Source organism: Pituophis catenifer, unplaced genomic scaffold, assembly GCF_029215685.1.
Source record: "Pituophis catenifer annectens isolate HBS135680 unplaced genomic scaffold, rPitCat1.0.hap2 SCAF_18, whole genome shotgun sequence".
Classification (NCBI taxonomy): Eukaryota; Metazoa; Chordata; class Lepidosauria; order Squamata; family Colubridae; genus Pituophis; species Pituophis catenifer.
In genome coordinates this window covers 2,956,031-2,973,002 of record NW_027256898.1, presented here as the reverse complement: position 1 = coordinate 2,973,002, position 16,972 = coordinate 2,956,031, and the positions used below count along the sequence as shown (strand labels likewise).

General features: G+C 42.3%; 1 protein-coding gene across 3 annotated transcripts in view; it reads left to right on the top strand.

The window, feature by feature from the left end:
• The window catches only part of PRKCZ (protein kinase C zeta), a 72,665-nt gene extending 56,097 nt beyond the window's left edge, over positions 1-16,568 (top strand). For 2 of the 3 annotated variants that reach the window (XM_070955985.1, XM_070955987.1), the window contains 8 exons: positions 380-466; positions 3,130-3,265; positions 5,408-5,495; positions 7,826-7,945; positions 10,138-10,217; positions 11,346-11,435; positions 14,145-14,260; positions 15,823-16,568. In XM_070955985.1, coding sequence (XP_070812086.1) covers positions 380-466; positions 3,130-3,265; positions 5,408-5,495; positions 7,826-7,945; positions 10,138-10,217; positions 11,346-11,435; positions 14,145-14,260; positions 15,823-15,910 — 805 coding nt within the window. In that variant the 3' untranslated portion in view covers positions 15,911-16,568. Of the gene's footprint in view, positions 1-379; positions 467-3,129; positions 3,266-5,407; positions 5,496-7,825; positions 7,946-10,137; positions 10,218-11,345; positions 11,436-12,410; positions 12,907-14,144; positions 14,261-15,822 lie in introns of those variants that run through there. The other variant, XM_070955986.1, reaches the window with a different exon arrangement.
• The last annotated feature ends 404 nt before the right edge of the window (positions 16,569-16,972 follow it).

Here is a 16,972-nt window from a genome sequence, read left to right as displayed (position 1 = left end):
AAAGTAATATAATTTGGGGGGGAAATCTCCACCTTTCCAATAACCATCGACAAAGATTCAAATTGAGCAGGAGAGAATCAAAGGCAATGCTTTTTTCAAGAGGCAACTGGACTTTTTTGGTTGTTTTCCCTCGAAGACGTTTCGCTTCTCGTCCAAGAAGCTTCTTCGGTTCTGACTGAATGGTGGGAAATGGGATCAGTCTGCCGGAACTTCAGTCAGAACCGAAGAGGCTCCTTGGATGAGAAGCGAAACGTTAGGCAGTACACACAAGAAGGATTACAGCACGTTAGCAGCGACGCAATATTTTGTCTGTTCGCTCCCACCCTCACACTCTGCAGGCAATCTGCTGACTAACAGAAGTTGTGTGTTCTATTTTCAGGTTGTTTCTTGTTATAGAATATGTGAATGGGGGTGACCTCATGTTTCATATGCAACGGCAGAGGAAGCTGCCAGAGGAACACGCAAGGTAGTATGAATCTTTCTTTCTTTCTTTCTTTCTCTCTTTCTTTCCTTCCTTCCTATCATTTTCTTTCTTTTTTTCTTTCTTTCTTTTCTTCCTTTCTTCCTTTCCATAATACAATAACACCCTTCCTTCCTTCTTTCCTAACTTTCTATCTTTCTTTCTTTCTTTTCTTTCTTTCTTTCCATAATACAATAACACCCTCCTTTCCTTCCTTCCTTCCTTCCTTCCTTTCCATAATACAATAACACCTTTCCTTCCTACCTTCTTTCCTATATTTCTATATTACTTTCTTTCCATAATACAATAACACCCCTCCTTCCTTCCTTCCTTCCTTTTTCTTTTCTTTCTTTCCATAATACAGTAACACCCTCTTCTTTCCTTCCTTCCTTCCCATAATACAATAACACCCTTCCTTCCTTCCTTCCTTCCTTCCTTCCTTCCTTCCTTCCTTCCTTCCTTCCTATCTTTCTTTTCTTTCTTTCTTTCCATAATACAATAACACCCTCCTTTCCTTCCTTCCTTCCTTCCTTCCTTCCTTCCTTCCTTCCTTCCTCTCTATCTTTCTTTCTTTTCATAATACAATACCCTCCTTTCCTTCCTTCCTTCCTTCCTTCCTTTCCATAATACAATAACACCTTTCCTTCCTACCTTCTTTCCTATATTTCTATATTACTTTCTTTCCATAATACAATAACACCCCTCCTTCCTTCCTTCCTTCCTTCCTTCCTTCCTTCCTTTTTCTTTTCTTTCTTTCCATAATACAGTAACACCCTCTTCTTTCCTTCCTTCCTTCCCATAATACAATAACACCCTTCCTTCCTTCCTTCCTTCCTTCCTTCCTTCCTTCCTTCCTTCCTTCCTTCCTTCCTTCCTTTCTTTTCTTTCTTTCTTTCCATAATACAATAACACCCTCCTTTCCTTCCTTCCTTCCTTCCTCTCTATCTTTCTTTCTTTCCATAATACAATACCCTCCTTTCCTTCCTTCCTTCCTTCCTTCAATACAATAACACCTTTCCTTCCTACCTTCTTTCCTATATTTCTATATTTCTTTCTTTCCATAATACAATAACACCCCTCCTTCCTTCCTATCTTTCTTTTTCTTTTCTTTCTTTCCATAATACAGAAACACCCTCTTCTTTCCTTCCTTCCTTCCCATAATACAATAACACCTTTCCTTCCTTCCTTCCTTCCTTCCTTCCTTCCTTCCTTCCTTCCTTCCTTCCTTCCTTCTTTCCTTCCTTCCTTCCTTTCTTCCTATCTTTCTTTTCTTTCTTTCTTTCCATAATACAATAACACCCTCCCTTCCTTCCTTCCTTCCTTCCTTCCTTCCTTCCTTCCTTCCTTCCTTCCTTCTTTCCTTCCTTTTTAAAATACAATAACACCCTCCCTCCCTCCCTCCTCTCTCTCTCTCCCTCCTTCTCTCTCTCTCCAGCTCTACTAAAAGTGTGTGAATGCCAGCCAAAACAATTTATAATTTCCGTAGGTTCTTTTTTTTTTTTTTGCTAATCTCTCCATTGCAGAGGCACGATTGCAGCCTTTTGTCCCCTTGCTACTTTTTCTCACAGCGTTTATCTAAGATGCTATTCTTTGCTGCGGCATGTTGACCTCTATTTGTTTTAAACACAGCCAAGTTATTGCTTGTGAGGGCACCTGAAGAAGTTTCTTAGCGTGTATAGGCTTGTGTATAAGAAGATACCAAGAGATTATCACGTCGTGTTTTAAACTGAGAGCTAGCTATTACCCAAACATACTATCTCACACTAGGGATAAAGAAATGAGGCAGGTTTGCTATACAATGGTACCTAGCCTCTCAACTGCTTTGAAGCTCATCACATTTGGTACTCTGTGCATTTTGATACGAAAATTATGCCCCAATACTCATCGTTTGTTTGGTACTCCACACACAAGCTAGAACTTGTCGCTGTCGGCTGCCTTGCGACTCACTACATTATACCTTACGAGAAAAAATATGTTTGATACTCAGCATTTTTGGTACTCATTCCTGGAACTATCATATTTTTTGGAGTATAAGACAGACCTTAGTTTTTGGGGAGGAAAATAAGAAAAAAGCTGATGGGCCGGTGGATCAGCCTCCCGGAATACCCCCAATCAGCTGTTCCCAGAGGTGAACTTAAGCAACAGATTCCTTGGTTGTGAGCTCTGTGCTTTGCCTTTTTTCTGCCTCTGAAAGCCTCCAAAACAGAGCTTCAGAAAAAAAGCCTCTGAGGCTGTTTCTGAGGCTTTTTTTTCTGAAGCTCTGTTTGGAGGCTTTTTTTCTGAAGCTCTGTTTGGAGGCTTTTTTTTTTTTTTGAAGCTTTGTTTCTGATGCTTTTTTCAACCTCTGAAACCTCCGTTTGAGAAGCTGGGTGGGCCTACATTCTGAATATAAGACGCACTCAGATTTTCACCCTCTTTTCTGGGGAGGAAAAAGGTGTGTCTTATACTCTGAAAAATACGGTAATTAATGATGAGTACCGAGGTACCACTGCCCTTGGAGAACCTCTGTAATGGAGCTGGACTAGAAGGCATGAGGGTATTGACGAAGTTATGCATGCCCTCAGGGAAGGCGGGTTATATATGGGAGCATTGAAAGCTTGCAAATAAATGAAATGAATAGCAACTGTTAAATGGCCCAGCTAAGGAGTGAAATTACATTTTCCTTTCAGGTTTTATGCTGCTGAAATCTGCATTGCTCTCAACTTCCTCCACGAGAGAGGCATCATCTACAGAGATTTAAAACTGGATAATGTTCTCCTGGATACGGAGGGCCACATCAAGCTAACAGATTACGGCATGTGTAAGGTAAATCCAGTCTGTGGATTGGCCTCCCTAAAAATCGAAACCCGATTGTGCAGCCGGCCCAGCCTGAAAACGTGTCTCTCTTTTCCTTTGCTGAGATCAAAAGAGCTTTTCCCATCCCTGAAGAGATTTTTCACCCTGGTCTTGAAAGGGATCTTGTGTTGGGGAACCAGAGATCAGGGAGAGATTCCTCTGTTCTTTAGAGTGACCATGGGGATGCCGCAACGGTCCTAAGTGTGAAAAACGGTGACAAGTCACTTTTTTCAGTGCTGTCGTAACTTCGAATGGTCACTAAAAGAACAGTTGTAAGTTGAGAACTACCTGTATATCACTTAAAAGACAAAAAAAAAAAAAAGGATATTCAGAGCATCAAGAACAATTTGTCCTGCAACTGTATTTTTACTCTACAGATAGTCCTTGACTTATGACCTTAATGAAGCCTGCCTAAGGTGAATTGAAGGCACAAGGGGTGTATTTTGAAACCCTGACGGGGGTAGATTTTGCCCAGCTTTGGGGTGTCCCCTGTTGATCTGAAGGGGAAGTCAAGATTCAATCAATCAAGATCAAGTGAGGTACTAACACTACTCTATAAAGCCTTAGTAAGGCCACACCTAGAGTACTGCATCCAGTTTTGGTCACCACACTAAAAAAAAGAGGTTAAGACTCTAGAAAAAGTGCAGAGAAGAGTAACAAAGAGGATGAGGGGACTGGAGGCTCAAAGATACGATGAACGGTTGCAGGAACTGGGCCTGGCTAGTCTAGTGAAGAGAAGGACCAGGGGAGACAGGAGAGCATCTTCCAATATTTGAGGGGTTGCCCCAGAGAGGAGGAAGGGGGTCAAGCTATTTTCCAAAGCAAAAGGAAGGAAGGAGGGAGGGAGGGAGGGAGGGAGGGAAGGAAGGAAGGAAGGAAGGAAGGAAGGAAGGAAGGAAGGAAGGAAGGAAAGAAAGAAAGAAAGAAAAAAGGAAAGAGGAAGGTGGAAGGGAGAGAAAGAAAGAAAGAAAGACAGACAGAAAAAGAAAGGAAGGAAGGAAGGAAAGAAAGAAAGAAAGACAGACATCTGAATGAATAGATGGACAGAAGACATGGCTAGTCTAGTGAAGAGAAGGACAGGGGAGACAGGAGAGCATCTTCCAATATTTGTGGGGTTGCCCCAGAGAGGAGGAAGGGGGTCAAGCTATTTTCCAAAGCAAAAGGAAGGAAGGAGGGAGGGAGGGAGGGAGGGAGGGAGGGAGGGAAGGAAGGAAGGAAGGAAGGAAGGAAGGAAGGAAGGAAAGAAAGAAAAAAGGAAAGAGGAAGGAAGGTGGAAGGGAGGGAAAGAAAGAAAGAAAGACAGACAGAAAAAGAAAGGAAGGAAGGAAGGAAAGAAAGAAAGAAAGACAGACATCTGAATGAATAGATGGACAGAAGACATGGCTAGTCTAGTGAAGAGAAGGACCAGGGGAGACAGGAGAGCATCTTCCAATATTTGAGGGACTGCCCCAGAGAGGAGGAAGGGGGTCAAGCTATTTTCCAAAGCAAAAGGAAGGAAGGAAGGAAGGAGGGAGGGAGGGAGGGAGGGAAGGAAGGAAGGAAGGAAGGAAGGAAAGAAAAAAGGAAAGGAAGGAAGGTGGAAGGGAGGGAAAGAAAGAAAGAAAGACAGACAGAAAAAGAAAAGGAAGGAAGGAAGGAAGGAAAGAAAGACAGACATCTGAATGAATAGATGGACAGAAGACATGGCTAGTCTAGTGAAGAGAAGGACAGGGGAGACAGGAGAGCATCTTCCAATATTTGAAGGGCTGCCACAGAGAGGAGGAAGGGGGTCAAGCTCTTCTCCAAAGCACCCGAAGGCCGGACAAGGAATAATGGATGGAAACTGACCAAGGAGAGATTCAACCTGGAAATAAGGAGGAATTTCCTGACAGTGAGAACAATCAACCCATGGAAGAGAAGTTGCCTTCGGAAGTTGTGGGAGCTTCATCACTGGAGGCTTTCAAGAGGAGATTGGACTGCCATTTTTCAGAAATGGTGTAGGGTCTCTTGCTTGGGTGGGAGGGGTTGGACTAGATGACCTCCAAGGTCCCTTCCGACTCAATCTAAACTCCTGCAAAACCGTTTTTTTTTTTCCTCTTTCATCGGAGCGCTGCAATCGTTTCATTTTTGCAGGAAGGATTGGGCCCCGGCGACACGACGAGCACTTTCTGTGGAACGCCAAATTACATCGCTCCGGAGATTCTCCGAGGAGAAGAATACGGTGAGTTGCTATATAGAGCGTGTAATAATGTAGAGACCGCAAAGCCTTCTCATCCGGAGTGATTACAGATGTGCTGTGGTGTTTGTGTTAATGTCTTTACGCTGTTAAGCAGAGGTGGGACCCAACAGAAGCATCTTTGGGTTCCTTATTATGTTCTGGAGCAGAAAAGAGAAGAGCAATGTTCAAAATTGGAGAAGGATGGAGAAACTGGTCTGCCTCCATACTTTGTGATGGAAGTGTTCAAGTATTGGTATGCTTAAAGGCAGACCTAAATCAGTTTTGAGGGAACCTCAGATAATGAACTTTGGAAGGCTGGTCAAGGTTGTCGAATGCCCTTGGCAAATAAACGATTGCTAGCTAAGCCTAATGGGTCTTTTGCTTATTTTATTTTATTTATTTATATATTTAGTTTGTCAAACATGTACGAGATAACAGGTATAAGTATATACACAGGAAATGAGTACAAATAAATGGGGTCAGTAGGACAGGGACGGTAGGCACGCTGGTGCGCTTATGCACGCCCCCTTTACGGACCTCTTAGGAATGGGGTGAGCCCCACGGTAGACTGTTTAAGGTTGAAGATGTGTGTCAGGTTTCGATGTCATCTCAAATAAATTGCACTCCCAAACAATTAATCTTTGCTGAAATATTCCATTTATTGAGTACGACAGATCTGACCCCGACTTCGTCATAGCCGATACTAACCTTCTGACCCCCAAACCCTTCCCTTTCCATTCCCCAATTCTCATCTTCTCATTGGCCATCTTCCAAGTCAGTCTCCCCAGCTTCTGACCTCAACCCACAGGAATGTCCCCCCTCCATCCCATCTCCTAGGGGATATTATCTACAGAGAAAACAAGTAGTTATAAGTATAACTGAAGTCGTATTTTCTGCAATCGAGTTTGGAGTGGTTTACCTTGAGTTTGTATCTATTGTTTGCCCATGTATTATTGAGGTTGAAGCTGAAGTAATCGTTGACAGATAGGATGTTGTAGCAGACAATTTTGTGTACTATGCTTAGGTCAGACCTCCAGGTTGCCCAAGCCCAAAATTTCGAGCCTGGTGGCATAAGGGATTCTACTGTGAGCAGAGGAGTGGAGGACTCCTCTCGTGAAATACCTCTGAACTCACTCAATTGTATTAATGTCCGATATGCAGTGCGGATTCCAGGCAGACGAGCTGTATTCGAGAATTGGTCTGGCAAAGGTTTTTCTATGCGCTAGTTCGCAGTACAATATTACTGGAGAAGAAGCTTCGCAAAATTAAGCTAACAACTCTTAATGCTTTTTTGGCAATGCTGTTAGAGTGAGCTCTGGGGCTTAGATCGTTTGAGATGAGTATTCCTAGGCATGGAAGGTCCACTTTTTATGGAACTTTTTATGCTACCACGTTTTCATTGTAAAAGGCTGCAGAGATACAGTAAAATCCCCTTTTGTATTTATCCTTTTCGGACGTGCCGATTGCTCTTTCACAAACCAAAGTTTTGAGCGCCGGAAAACAGCAGGATTAAGATATTGGGGTTGGAGATACTTCTGATAGCCACAATACTTACGGAATTGACACTTGCCATTGGGTTTGAATTTTTTAAGCCATTCCCCCCAAAAATAATAATTTTAAATCTATCCTGTTGCTTTGAAGCAATCGTTCATGGCATTGTTGCAAAGTAACAGTGCGGGACATCTGAATTATTTTTTTTTGTTCTGGTACAGCAGCCCTTGTACACTACTAAAATCTCTGAAGAGTCCCTTATCTATGTATGAATCTATCTATCTATCTATCTATCTATCTATCTATCTATCTATCTATCATGTTTCCCCGAAAATAAGACCCTGTCTTATATTTTTTTGAACCCTGAAATAAGTGCTTGGCCTTATTTTCGGGGAGGTCTTATTATTTTGGGGTGCATGGAGCAAGATGGGGCTCTTCTTGCTGTCTTACCTGATTTCCAGCTCTGTGTTTAAATATTTTTGGGAATGGCTTATTTTCAGGGGAAGGCTTATTATAGCGCATGCGCTCAAAAGCCCGATTGGGCTTATTATCAGGGGAGGTCTTATTTTCGGGGAAACAGGGTATCATCTATCTATCTATCTATCTATCTATCTATCTATCTATCTATTTTTCTTTTTTCTTTTCTTTCTCCTTCCTTCCTTCTTTCCTTCCTTCCTTCCTTCCTTCCTTCCCTCTCTCTCTCTTTCCTATAGCCACCCATCTCAATCAATGACTCTAATCCTTAAGTACTGTTCTGTATATTAAAGCAGTAACAGTCAACTCCGTAACCTGAAATCTTTTATTGAAAAACACGTTTTTCTAACTTTTTTTTTTTGTAACAGGATTCAGTGTGGATTGGTGGGCCCTTGGTGTCCTCATGTTTGAAATGATGGCAGGACGATCTCCTTTTGATATTATTACCGACAATCCAGATATGAACACTGAAGATTACCTCTTCCAAGGTATTTTTTTTAATGTATCGAGACTTACTACCCCACACCTGCTAGAGTGTTAAGATTCAGAATAAAGTTTCACTCAAGAGCAAAATAAAAATTGTAGGATCCAATCTGGATTGGTCACTAGGATTAGAGGTTTAGTCTATTTAGTGGAAATGGGCTCCAGCACGAGTCCAAAATCTCAGAAGACTAAACCTCTGCTCCTGGTTTCCAACCCAGATTTGATTCTGGGACATGTGTGTGTATGTATACATGCCTTCATTTGTGAGAATTAACCTGTGGAGTCCTTGGGGTTCTGTGAGCTTGGTGCCAACTACGCAAGCCAACTATGCAACATCATCAGTGCTAGGCAAGTTCAGTGATATATAATTTGCCAGACTTAATTTTCTTTCATCAGCTAGCATTGATGATACTAAGCTACCGTATTTTTCGGAGTATAAGACGCTCCGGACTATAAGACGCCCCTACCTTTTTTGGTGAGGAAAACGAGAAAAAGAAATCTGCCTCTGCCTCCTATCAATTTTGCCTCGTTGCAGCAAACAGCAAACAGCCTGCGTTACTTTCATTTTCGTTTTCAGCATAGCTTGATTAGCACAAGGAAAAAAAAAAATCTGCTCCCAGCAATTTACCTCCTTGCAGCAAGCAGCAGAGTCCCGCGCAGCAATAGGCCATGGCAATCCCTGCAGCCTGAAACAGCTGAGAGTCGGGAGGCCGATCCAACAATCAACTTGTGCTAATTAGGCTGTGCTGAAGCTGAAATGGGCTGTTTCTTCTTGCTGCTTGCTGCAAGGAGGTAAATTGCTGGGAGGCAGAGGCCAAAGGGTGGGGGCCAGTGGGCGGGGCTACATTCGGTGTATAAGACGCACCCAAATTTTCAACCCCTTTTAGGAAAAAAAGGTATGTTTTATACTCTGAAAAATACGGTAATTGGGTAATGAAACATCTGCAAGAAGACCACCAAGCTCAGAGAGTCCCAAAGACGCCACAATTCAATCTTGAATAGAAATATTCTCTTCTAAAACTCTGCCTCTTATATGGTTGTTAAAATATCCTGAATTGGGCCAAAATCCTGTATCCAGCTGGCTTTACCTAATGCTCATTGAAATGAAATTGTAGGACAGATAGAAAACGGCCTTATTGAATTGTCTGGTGTCAAGACTTCACCTTTTACACACCAGCTACTGATTTTTTAATACTGAATATTCTTTAATTTAGCACTTGAGGATTTCTATATTTCATAGGGAAGGTTATTCAGGACGTCCTTTTCTCTACGTTTTGCTAATTTCTAAAAGGATCGCTCTGAGTAGAATTGGCATTATGAATTGTGCCAAGGGGTGGACCGAGAGCCCACAAAATTGTGGTTACTTCAGAACCACAGTTAATGTGCTAATATTGACACAGCCCCATTAATTAAGAGAGGTGCCCAGTTGTAGTTTAGCTTTTTGGGTTCTGCCTAGACTTCAAAGGGAGCCTCCTACTTTGATGTGCTGGACAGACATTCAGCTGACAAAACCCTGAAAGATTTATCAAAAGCTTCCGATGTCTATACTCTAGGAAGCACCTCCTGTTGAAATTCTAGCTGATGTTATTTAAAAGGCATTCTTGTTAGGGCTGCTTTTTTTTGAATTTACGAGACGACATCACATTTTAAATACCCTTCTTGACATTATTGGATGCCTTATCTGAATGTACCAGCAGTTCTACACTTATTAATGACAGGAATAACTGAATAACTGAGTTGGGAGGGGCCTTGGAAGTCTTTTAGTCTAACCCCCTGCTCAATTGGTTGACCCTATATCCGTGATGGCAAACTTATGGCACGCGTGCCCGAAGCGGTACGCAGAGCCATGTCGCCTGGCACGCATAGCATCACCCGTTTCTCTTTTGGGTTTCTTGCACTCATGCGTACGCGACAATAAGTTGGTCTTTGTCCGTGCAGCAGTGTCAGAAACCGGAAGAGCTGATCTGAAAGCCGGGAATGGGGCTTCCTCAAACATCAGAATTGGGATTGTCCAGAAAGGAGGAGGACCAATGGGGATTCTCCCTTCTGCAGTGTCATTAGTCTCCGGGCAAAGTCTCCCCCTCCCCTTTTCTCTGCTTCTATCTCTCAGCAGAATTGTCCTCCTTCAGGTGAAGAATTACTGTACTGATGTATTGGGGAATATAATATTTTCTCTTTCCAAAACTTCTTTTAACAGTTATCCTTGAAAAACCAATCCGAATTCCAAGATTCCTTTCTGTTAAGGCCTCTCATGTTTTGAAAGGGTTTTTAAATAAGGTAGGTCTACAATATTTTGTCTGTGTTTTTTTTTCCTCACCCATTAAGCACAAAAGCACTTTTTGGCTCTCGGTGCCTTCTGTTATCCCTGTGGTATTTTGCCCTAGTTTAAACAGTGTTCAAACCAGGGCAAAATACACTAAGAGCAGGGGTGAAATGCTGCCAGTTCGGACCGGTAAAATTTTAAAAATGTTTTTAAAAAAAGTTCCGACGATCAGCTGAGGGACACGCGATTCTCTCTAACTGGTAGTTAAAAATGCTTTAAAAAGTAAAAAAGAAAAAAAGAAGAAGAAAAAGTTCTGCTGATAGTGTGTCGCTCAGTTGATCATCAGAACTTATTTTTTTTACTATAGGTTCAGGCGAATAGGTAGTAAAAAAAATCCTTTAAAAAGTAAAAAAAAAGGTTCCGACGATCGCGCGGCACAGCTGTGATCATCGGAGCCTTTTTTTTTTTTTTTTTTTTTAAAGCATCTTTTTACTTCCTATTTGCCCGAACCGGTAGTAAAAAAAATGCTTTTAAAAGGTAAAAAAAAAAAAGGTTCCAACGATCGCGTGGCACAGCTGTTATTGTCGGACCCTTTTTTAAAACTTTTTAAAAGCATTTCTTTACTAGCAGTTCTGGCAAATAGGTAGTAAAAAATGCTTTTGAAAAGTAAAAAAATAAAAGGCTCCGACAATCACAGCTGTGCCGCGCGATCGTCGGAGCCTTTTTTTTTTACTTTTTAAAGCATTTTTTTACTACCTATTCGCCCGAGCCAGTAGTAAAAAATGCTTTTAAAAAGTTTTTTAAAAAGTACCCACGATCGCGTGTCACAGCTGATCTCCCCCGCGGTTCAACTTACCTTCCCAAGCCTCTTTTTGGTGCGCAGCGCGCCGGCGCGGCTAGCAAACCAGTAGTAAACCGGTTCAGATTTCACCACTGACTAAGAGAATTCTTCCATATTCTATTCTGTAACTTGTAAAGTGAAAAAAAAAAAGAAAAATAGGGAGACAGAATTGCTAGATGAACTTAGTGATTTATTTTATAAAGGCAAATTAGTTTTTAAAGAATCTTGTCTTCAGACTTCGGCCTCACAAACCTGTGGTTTAATACAGTCATGGGAAAATTAATTTTATCCTTCCTCCTAGGATCCCAAAGAGAGGCTCGGATGCCAACCCCAAACGGGATTTTCTGAAATCAAGTCACACACATTTTTTCGCAGCATAGACTGGGATCTGGTAAAGCATTTAACTTTTTCCCCCCACCTTTCGGTTTTGTGCCTGTGTGTCTCAGCCGTTCTTTTTGCAACTGCTAAGGGGGGTGTCATTTAATGGGAGGGGCAAATGATGGCACGTGTATCATAATACCATCACTTCTGATGCTGCCGTGAACATGGTTTACGTTATTTGTGTGAGAACATCAAGAAGCAAGAGAGAGAATAGAATAGAATAACAGAGTTGGAAGGGACCTTGGAGGTCTTCTAGTCCAACCCCTGCTTAGGCAGGAAACCCTATACCACTTCAGACAAATGGTTATCCAACAGCTTCTTAAAAACTTCCAGTGTTGGAGCATTCACAACTTCTGGTGGCAAGTTCCACGGATTAATTGTTCTCACTGTCAGGAAATTCCTCCTTAGTTCTAAGTTGCTTCTCTCCTTGATTAGTTTCCACTCATTATTTCTTGTCCTGCCCTCAGGTGCTTTGGAGAATAGCTTGACTCCCTCTTCTTTGTGGCAGCCCCTGAGATATCGGAAGACTGCTATCATGTCTCCCCTAGTCCTTCTTTTCATTAAACTAGACATACCCAGTTCCTGCAACCGTTCTTCATATGTTTTAGCCTCCAGTCCCCTAATCCTCTTTGTGGCTCTTCTCTGCACTCCTTCTAGAGTCTCCACATCTTTTTTACATCGTGGCGACCAAGTGTAACTATTAGAAATTAAATATTAAATGTTGTAACTATTAGAACCATTGGTGCATGAGGAACTATAGATTGAAAGGCTTGGTTCAGACATCATTCTATATCAGGTTTACAGTGGCCATTTCAAACAAACCATAATACAGTACACCGTAATATAGAATGGCCAGTCTCGTTTTATCATTATCGTAGCTCAATTAGACGCACCACAAACCAACCTAAATCTTTGCATATCCATACCTACTTCTACAAACCTACTTCTACTTCCTTTATTCCCTGCCCTTCCATCCTCTCCTCAGATCAGCTTTGGAATGGCGCCTGACGTTCTAAGACAACCTGTCAACAAGATCTGAGTTGGTGCAGAATCAGAATTATTGTGTCCTGAGATGTGACATCAAGCCATTGTTAAGCTATTTGTTCCTGACTTGATGCATTTGCTTGTGTTGAGTCCAAGAATAAGAAGGATCCGAATTCCCCTGCCCTCTTTCAAAGCCAGTTTTGACAGAAGGAGGTCAACAAGGAGCCAATGTCATGTGCCTAGATAGGCTTAGAAGAAACCCATGGTTACAGATCCTCCCTCAGCTGGGGAACTCCTTGGATGACCCCGAATCTGTCACTGTGTTTCAAGGGTAAAACAGGACAGCCACCGGCCCCCTCGGAGACAGACAGAGTCAGCAGGTGCTAAATGACAAATGGTCACGAAGGCTTTGTCGCTTGCTCAAATTACACACCGGCATTGGCAGATTTGCAGCCTTAGTTCCAAAGCCTGCAGAAACCAGTTTTGATGCTCCTTAAAAAAAACACACACGATTGATTCACTTTTTTCGACTTCACGGAAGTCGCTCTAAAGATGTGAACCAAATTTGCAAAAAAAAAACTACTCGGGGAAGCCTATGCGTGATCGTCCTTAAGGGAACCCATTCTCTTTCAGAACGACTGAAACATTTTTTAAAACTTACTCAAAATATGTCACAGATAAAAAAAAAAGGAAGGTATAAACCCCAAGACTATGAGATATCAAAATTCTCTTTTGAGCAGATTACCGTATTTTTTAGAGTAGAAGATGTTCCGGAGTATAAGATGCACATTAGTTTTTGGGGAGGAAAACAAGAAAAAAAATATTCTGCCTCTGCCTACCAGCATCCATCGGTAATCATCTGGCTAGCATCCTTACAGCAAACAGCCTGGTTAGCTTCAGCACGTTATTGCAGCCTGATTTAGCACAAACAGCTGATTGGCAGTTGGATTGGCCTCCCGGAATACGCCAATCAGCTGTTCCAGGCTGTGGGGATCAACAGAGCCCATCACCACCTCCATGCGTCATGTTTTTGACCTTTGCACACTCTGTTTTAGACCTGTTCCAGGATGTGGGGATCGCCACAGCACATCACCACCGATCGCTGCCTCCGTGTGTCATGTTTTCGTCCTACACGCGTCGTGTTTTCGGCTTCCACGTGCCCCATTTTTGGCCTCCAAACGTCGCATATTTCGCCAGTTCCAGGGGGCGGAGATCATAGCCGATCCCTGCTGCCTGGAACTGGCTGAAAATGTGATGCATGGAGGCCAAAAATGCGATGCGCAGAGGTGATCAGCAGCGATCTGCTGTGGCGATCCCCACAGCCTGGATCGGTTCTAAAACGGGGCATGCGGAGGCTGAAAATGGCCGAAGGATGGGGGCCGGCGGGTGGGCGGGGCTTCGACAACATTCGGTGTATAAGACGCACTGCAATTTTCACCCACTTTTTTTGAGGGGTGGGGGAGTGCATCTTAAACTCCGAAAAGTATGGTAATTCTTCATTTCTGGCTCTTTGAGAGACACAGACTGTTTCTGGCACATCCTCCATCTTGATCCGAAAGGGTCCATAAAAGACAACATAGAAAATGCCCAACCTTGGCCTTGGAAATGCCTCTTTTGTTGACTACATGGTGGTTAATTAACGGGGAGGGGGGGTGAATTTAGTGTCTTTTAAACCGTACATCACCTCCTCTTCTCTCTCTCTCTCTCTTTCCCCCCCCCCTTGCTCTCAACTCAGCTGGAAAAGAAGCAGGCCACCCCACCGTTTCAGCCTCAGATCACGGATGATTATGGCTTGGATAACTTTGATACCCAGTTCACCAGTGAACCTGTGCAGTTAACTCCAGATGATGAGTAAGTGTCATTGTTTAGCCTCAAATCAAAGAAGGGGAAAGAACTTTGTGGTTACACGGTGCGGTGTTTCTCAACCTTAGCAACTTTTAAACTGCGTGGACTTCAACTCCCAGAATTCCCCAGCCAGCACACGGTAAGAATAGAATAGAATAGAATAGAATAGAATAGAATAGAATAGAATAGAATAGAATAGAATAGAATAGAATAACAGAGTTGGAAGGGATCTTGGAGGTCTTCTAGTCCAACCCCCTGCTTAGGCAGGAAACCCTACACCACTTCAGACAAATGGTTATCCAACATCGTCTTAAAACCTTCCAGTGTTGGAGCATTCACAGCTTCTGGAGGCAAGTGGTTCCACGGATTAATTGTTCTCACTGTCAGGAAATTCCTCCTTAGTTCTAAGTTGCTTCTCTCCTTGATTAGTTTCCATCCATTGCTTCTTGTCCTACCCTCAGGTGCTGTGGAGAATAGCTTGACTCTCTCTTCTTTGGGGCAGCCCCTGAGATATTGGAACACTGCTATCCTGTCTCCCCTAGTCCTTCTTTTCATCAAACTAGACATCCCCAGTTCCTGCAACCGTTCTAATCCCAACTTTTCCCAATGGATTGATTCACCACCGTAGATTGCTGTCCACCTTAAATATTTTCCGCGAAGGGACGGCCACCATGTCCCAAGGCCACCACTATTCCGTTAATGGAAAAGTTCTTCTGGTTAGGACTTTATTTTTTTTTTTCCCCGGGAAAATTGGCAGGAAATTTGTTTTGCTTCCTCGCCATTGCGAAGCCGTATCTTCTGCAAGACATTCTCCTCGATCCCCTGCCTATTTAAATATAGTACGCCAGGTCCAAACTCTAGAACGGAGAGAATTTGAGGGTTTGTAAAAGAATTGGAAGGGTTTTTTTCCGTGAAGGATGTGAGGAATACAATTTTGTATTTTTGTCAGATGCAAGTTGTGCTTATCGTTAACTGTAAAGATTGAGTTCCTATTCTTTGTTTTTGGGAATTGTCGCTTTTTCCTAACATGCCTCTCTCTGGACTTCCTGAGTTTTACAAGTAGTCCTTGACTTACAACTGTTCATTTAGAGACCCTTTGAAGTTGCGACGGCACTGGGGGAAAAAAAAAAAGACTTACCACTATTTTTCATATGACCGTTGCAGCATCCCCACAATCACGGGATCAAAATTCAGACCCTTGGCAACTGATTCGTATTTGCGACGGTTGCAGTCGCGTGAGTCCCCTTTTGCGACCTTCGGACAAGCAAAGTCGGTGGGGAAGCCAGATTCACTTTACAAGCGTAAAGATTAACTGCAGTGATCCACTTAACCACTGTGGCTCAATTGTGGTCGTAAATCGAGGACTACCTGTATTTCCCACCAGCCTCACGGCTTAGCCACGAAAACCGAAAGCACGCAGACCCACAAACGCCGGTTATTGCAAAGAAAACTTAATTTCCCCCCCCCCTGTTCATTTTGACCGGGCTTTGCCCAGTTTGCAGCCCTTCGATAAGACATTACCGACGAGCGTTAATCCTTCTTCTTCTTCTTCTTCTTCCTGTCCTCAGAGATGTAATAAAAAGAATAGACCAGTCGGAGTTTGAAGGATTTGAATATATTAATCCATTGATGCTATCAACCGAGGAAACGGTATGAGAAAGAGGCACAGAGAGAGAGAGAGAAAAATAATAATGAATGCACTTGGACATTTAATCCTGAACTACAGTATATGCATGCAAGGCTGGGGCGGGGTCACCATAAGGTTTTGAATGGAGACCAAATGATAAAATGGCCGCTGAGAAAAATCAAGATAATGTGATTCGGGTGGGTGGCTTTCTTTCTTTCTTTTTTTCTTCTTAAAAGTCCGGGGGAACTGGCAGAGCTGGCTTCATGGATTCTGCACTCCGTGCCTGCTTCAACGAGGGGGGGGGGAGGTGTCAATGATGGTTTGTTGCATCTTAAGGGGGAAGAGATTCCAGATCACGTTGAAAGTCGCCTACTTCGAACGGACTTTTCCATGCAACAGCCTCCTATAAAACAGTCAAACATCCAGAATACAATTGCTTGTGGTGTTGAAGCTTAACTTTAGATGCCTTTTCTCACAAGTGGTACCTATCTTACGTGTCTCAGTGTGTGCGTGGGTCTGTATGTATGTGTGTACATTCACATCCGTATAGGCACACATGTATGCGCACACTTGCTAAATAGATAGAAATGGGGTTGTGTTTTATTAGCAATGTTAACAAATTTGGGTACAGTATTTAAGTGCCTAAATGGATAATCTACATTAAATTATTCCATTTTTGGAACATTGGATGAACCCTGTAAGTTTCTGGTTATTGAAAACACACACAAAAAAAGAAGTATTTTACACATGGAACCTACAACTAACAGCTGCTATCTAATATTAATCATGGGTCTCAGAATGGACAGGAATCTTAGCAATAACAATTCCAAAAATTAGAATTTAGCATCTTAAAAAACATTCTGGATTATGCTGAACGTGGGAGAAAATATATATATACATACTACCAAAATCTCATCAGAAAATTTAAATTTGCACATGGTGGATTTATGAAAATACTTGAGCAGTGCCTACAGTGATTTATGTTGTATACTAGATTTTTGAATAATATTTTTATCAATGCAATATTCAAAAGGAACAATGGAAATGTAATAGATTTTAGCCTTAAAAAAAATTTTTTTTGGGAAAAAAAA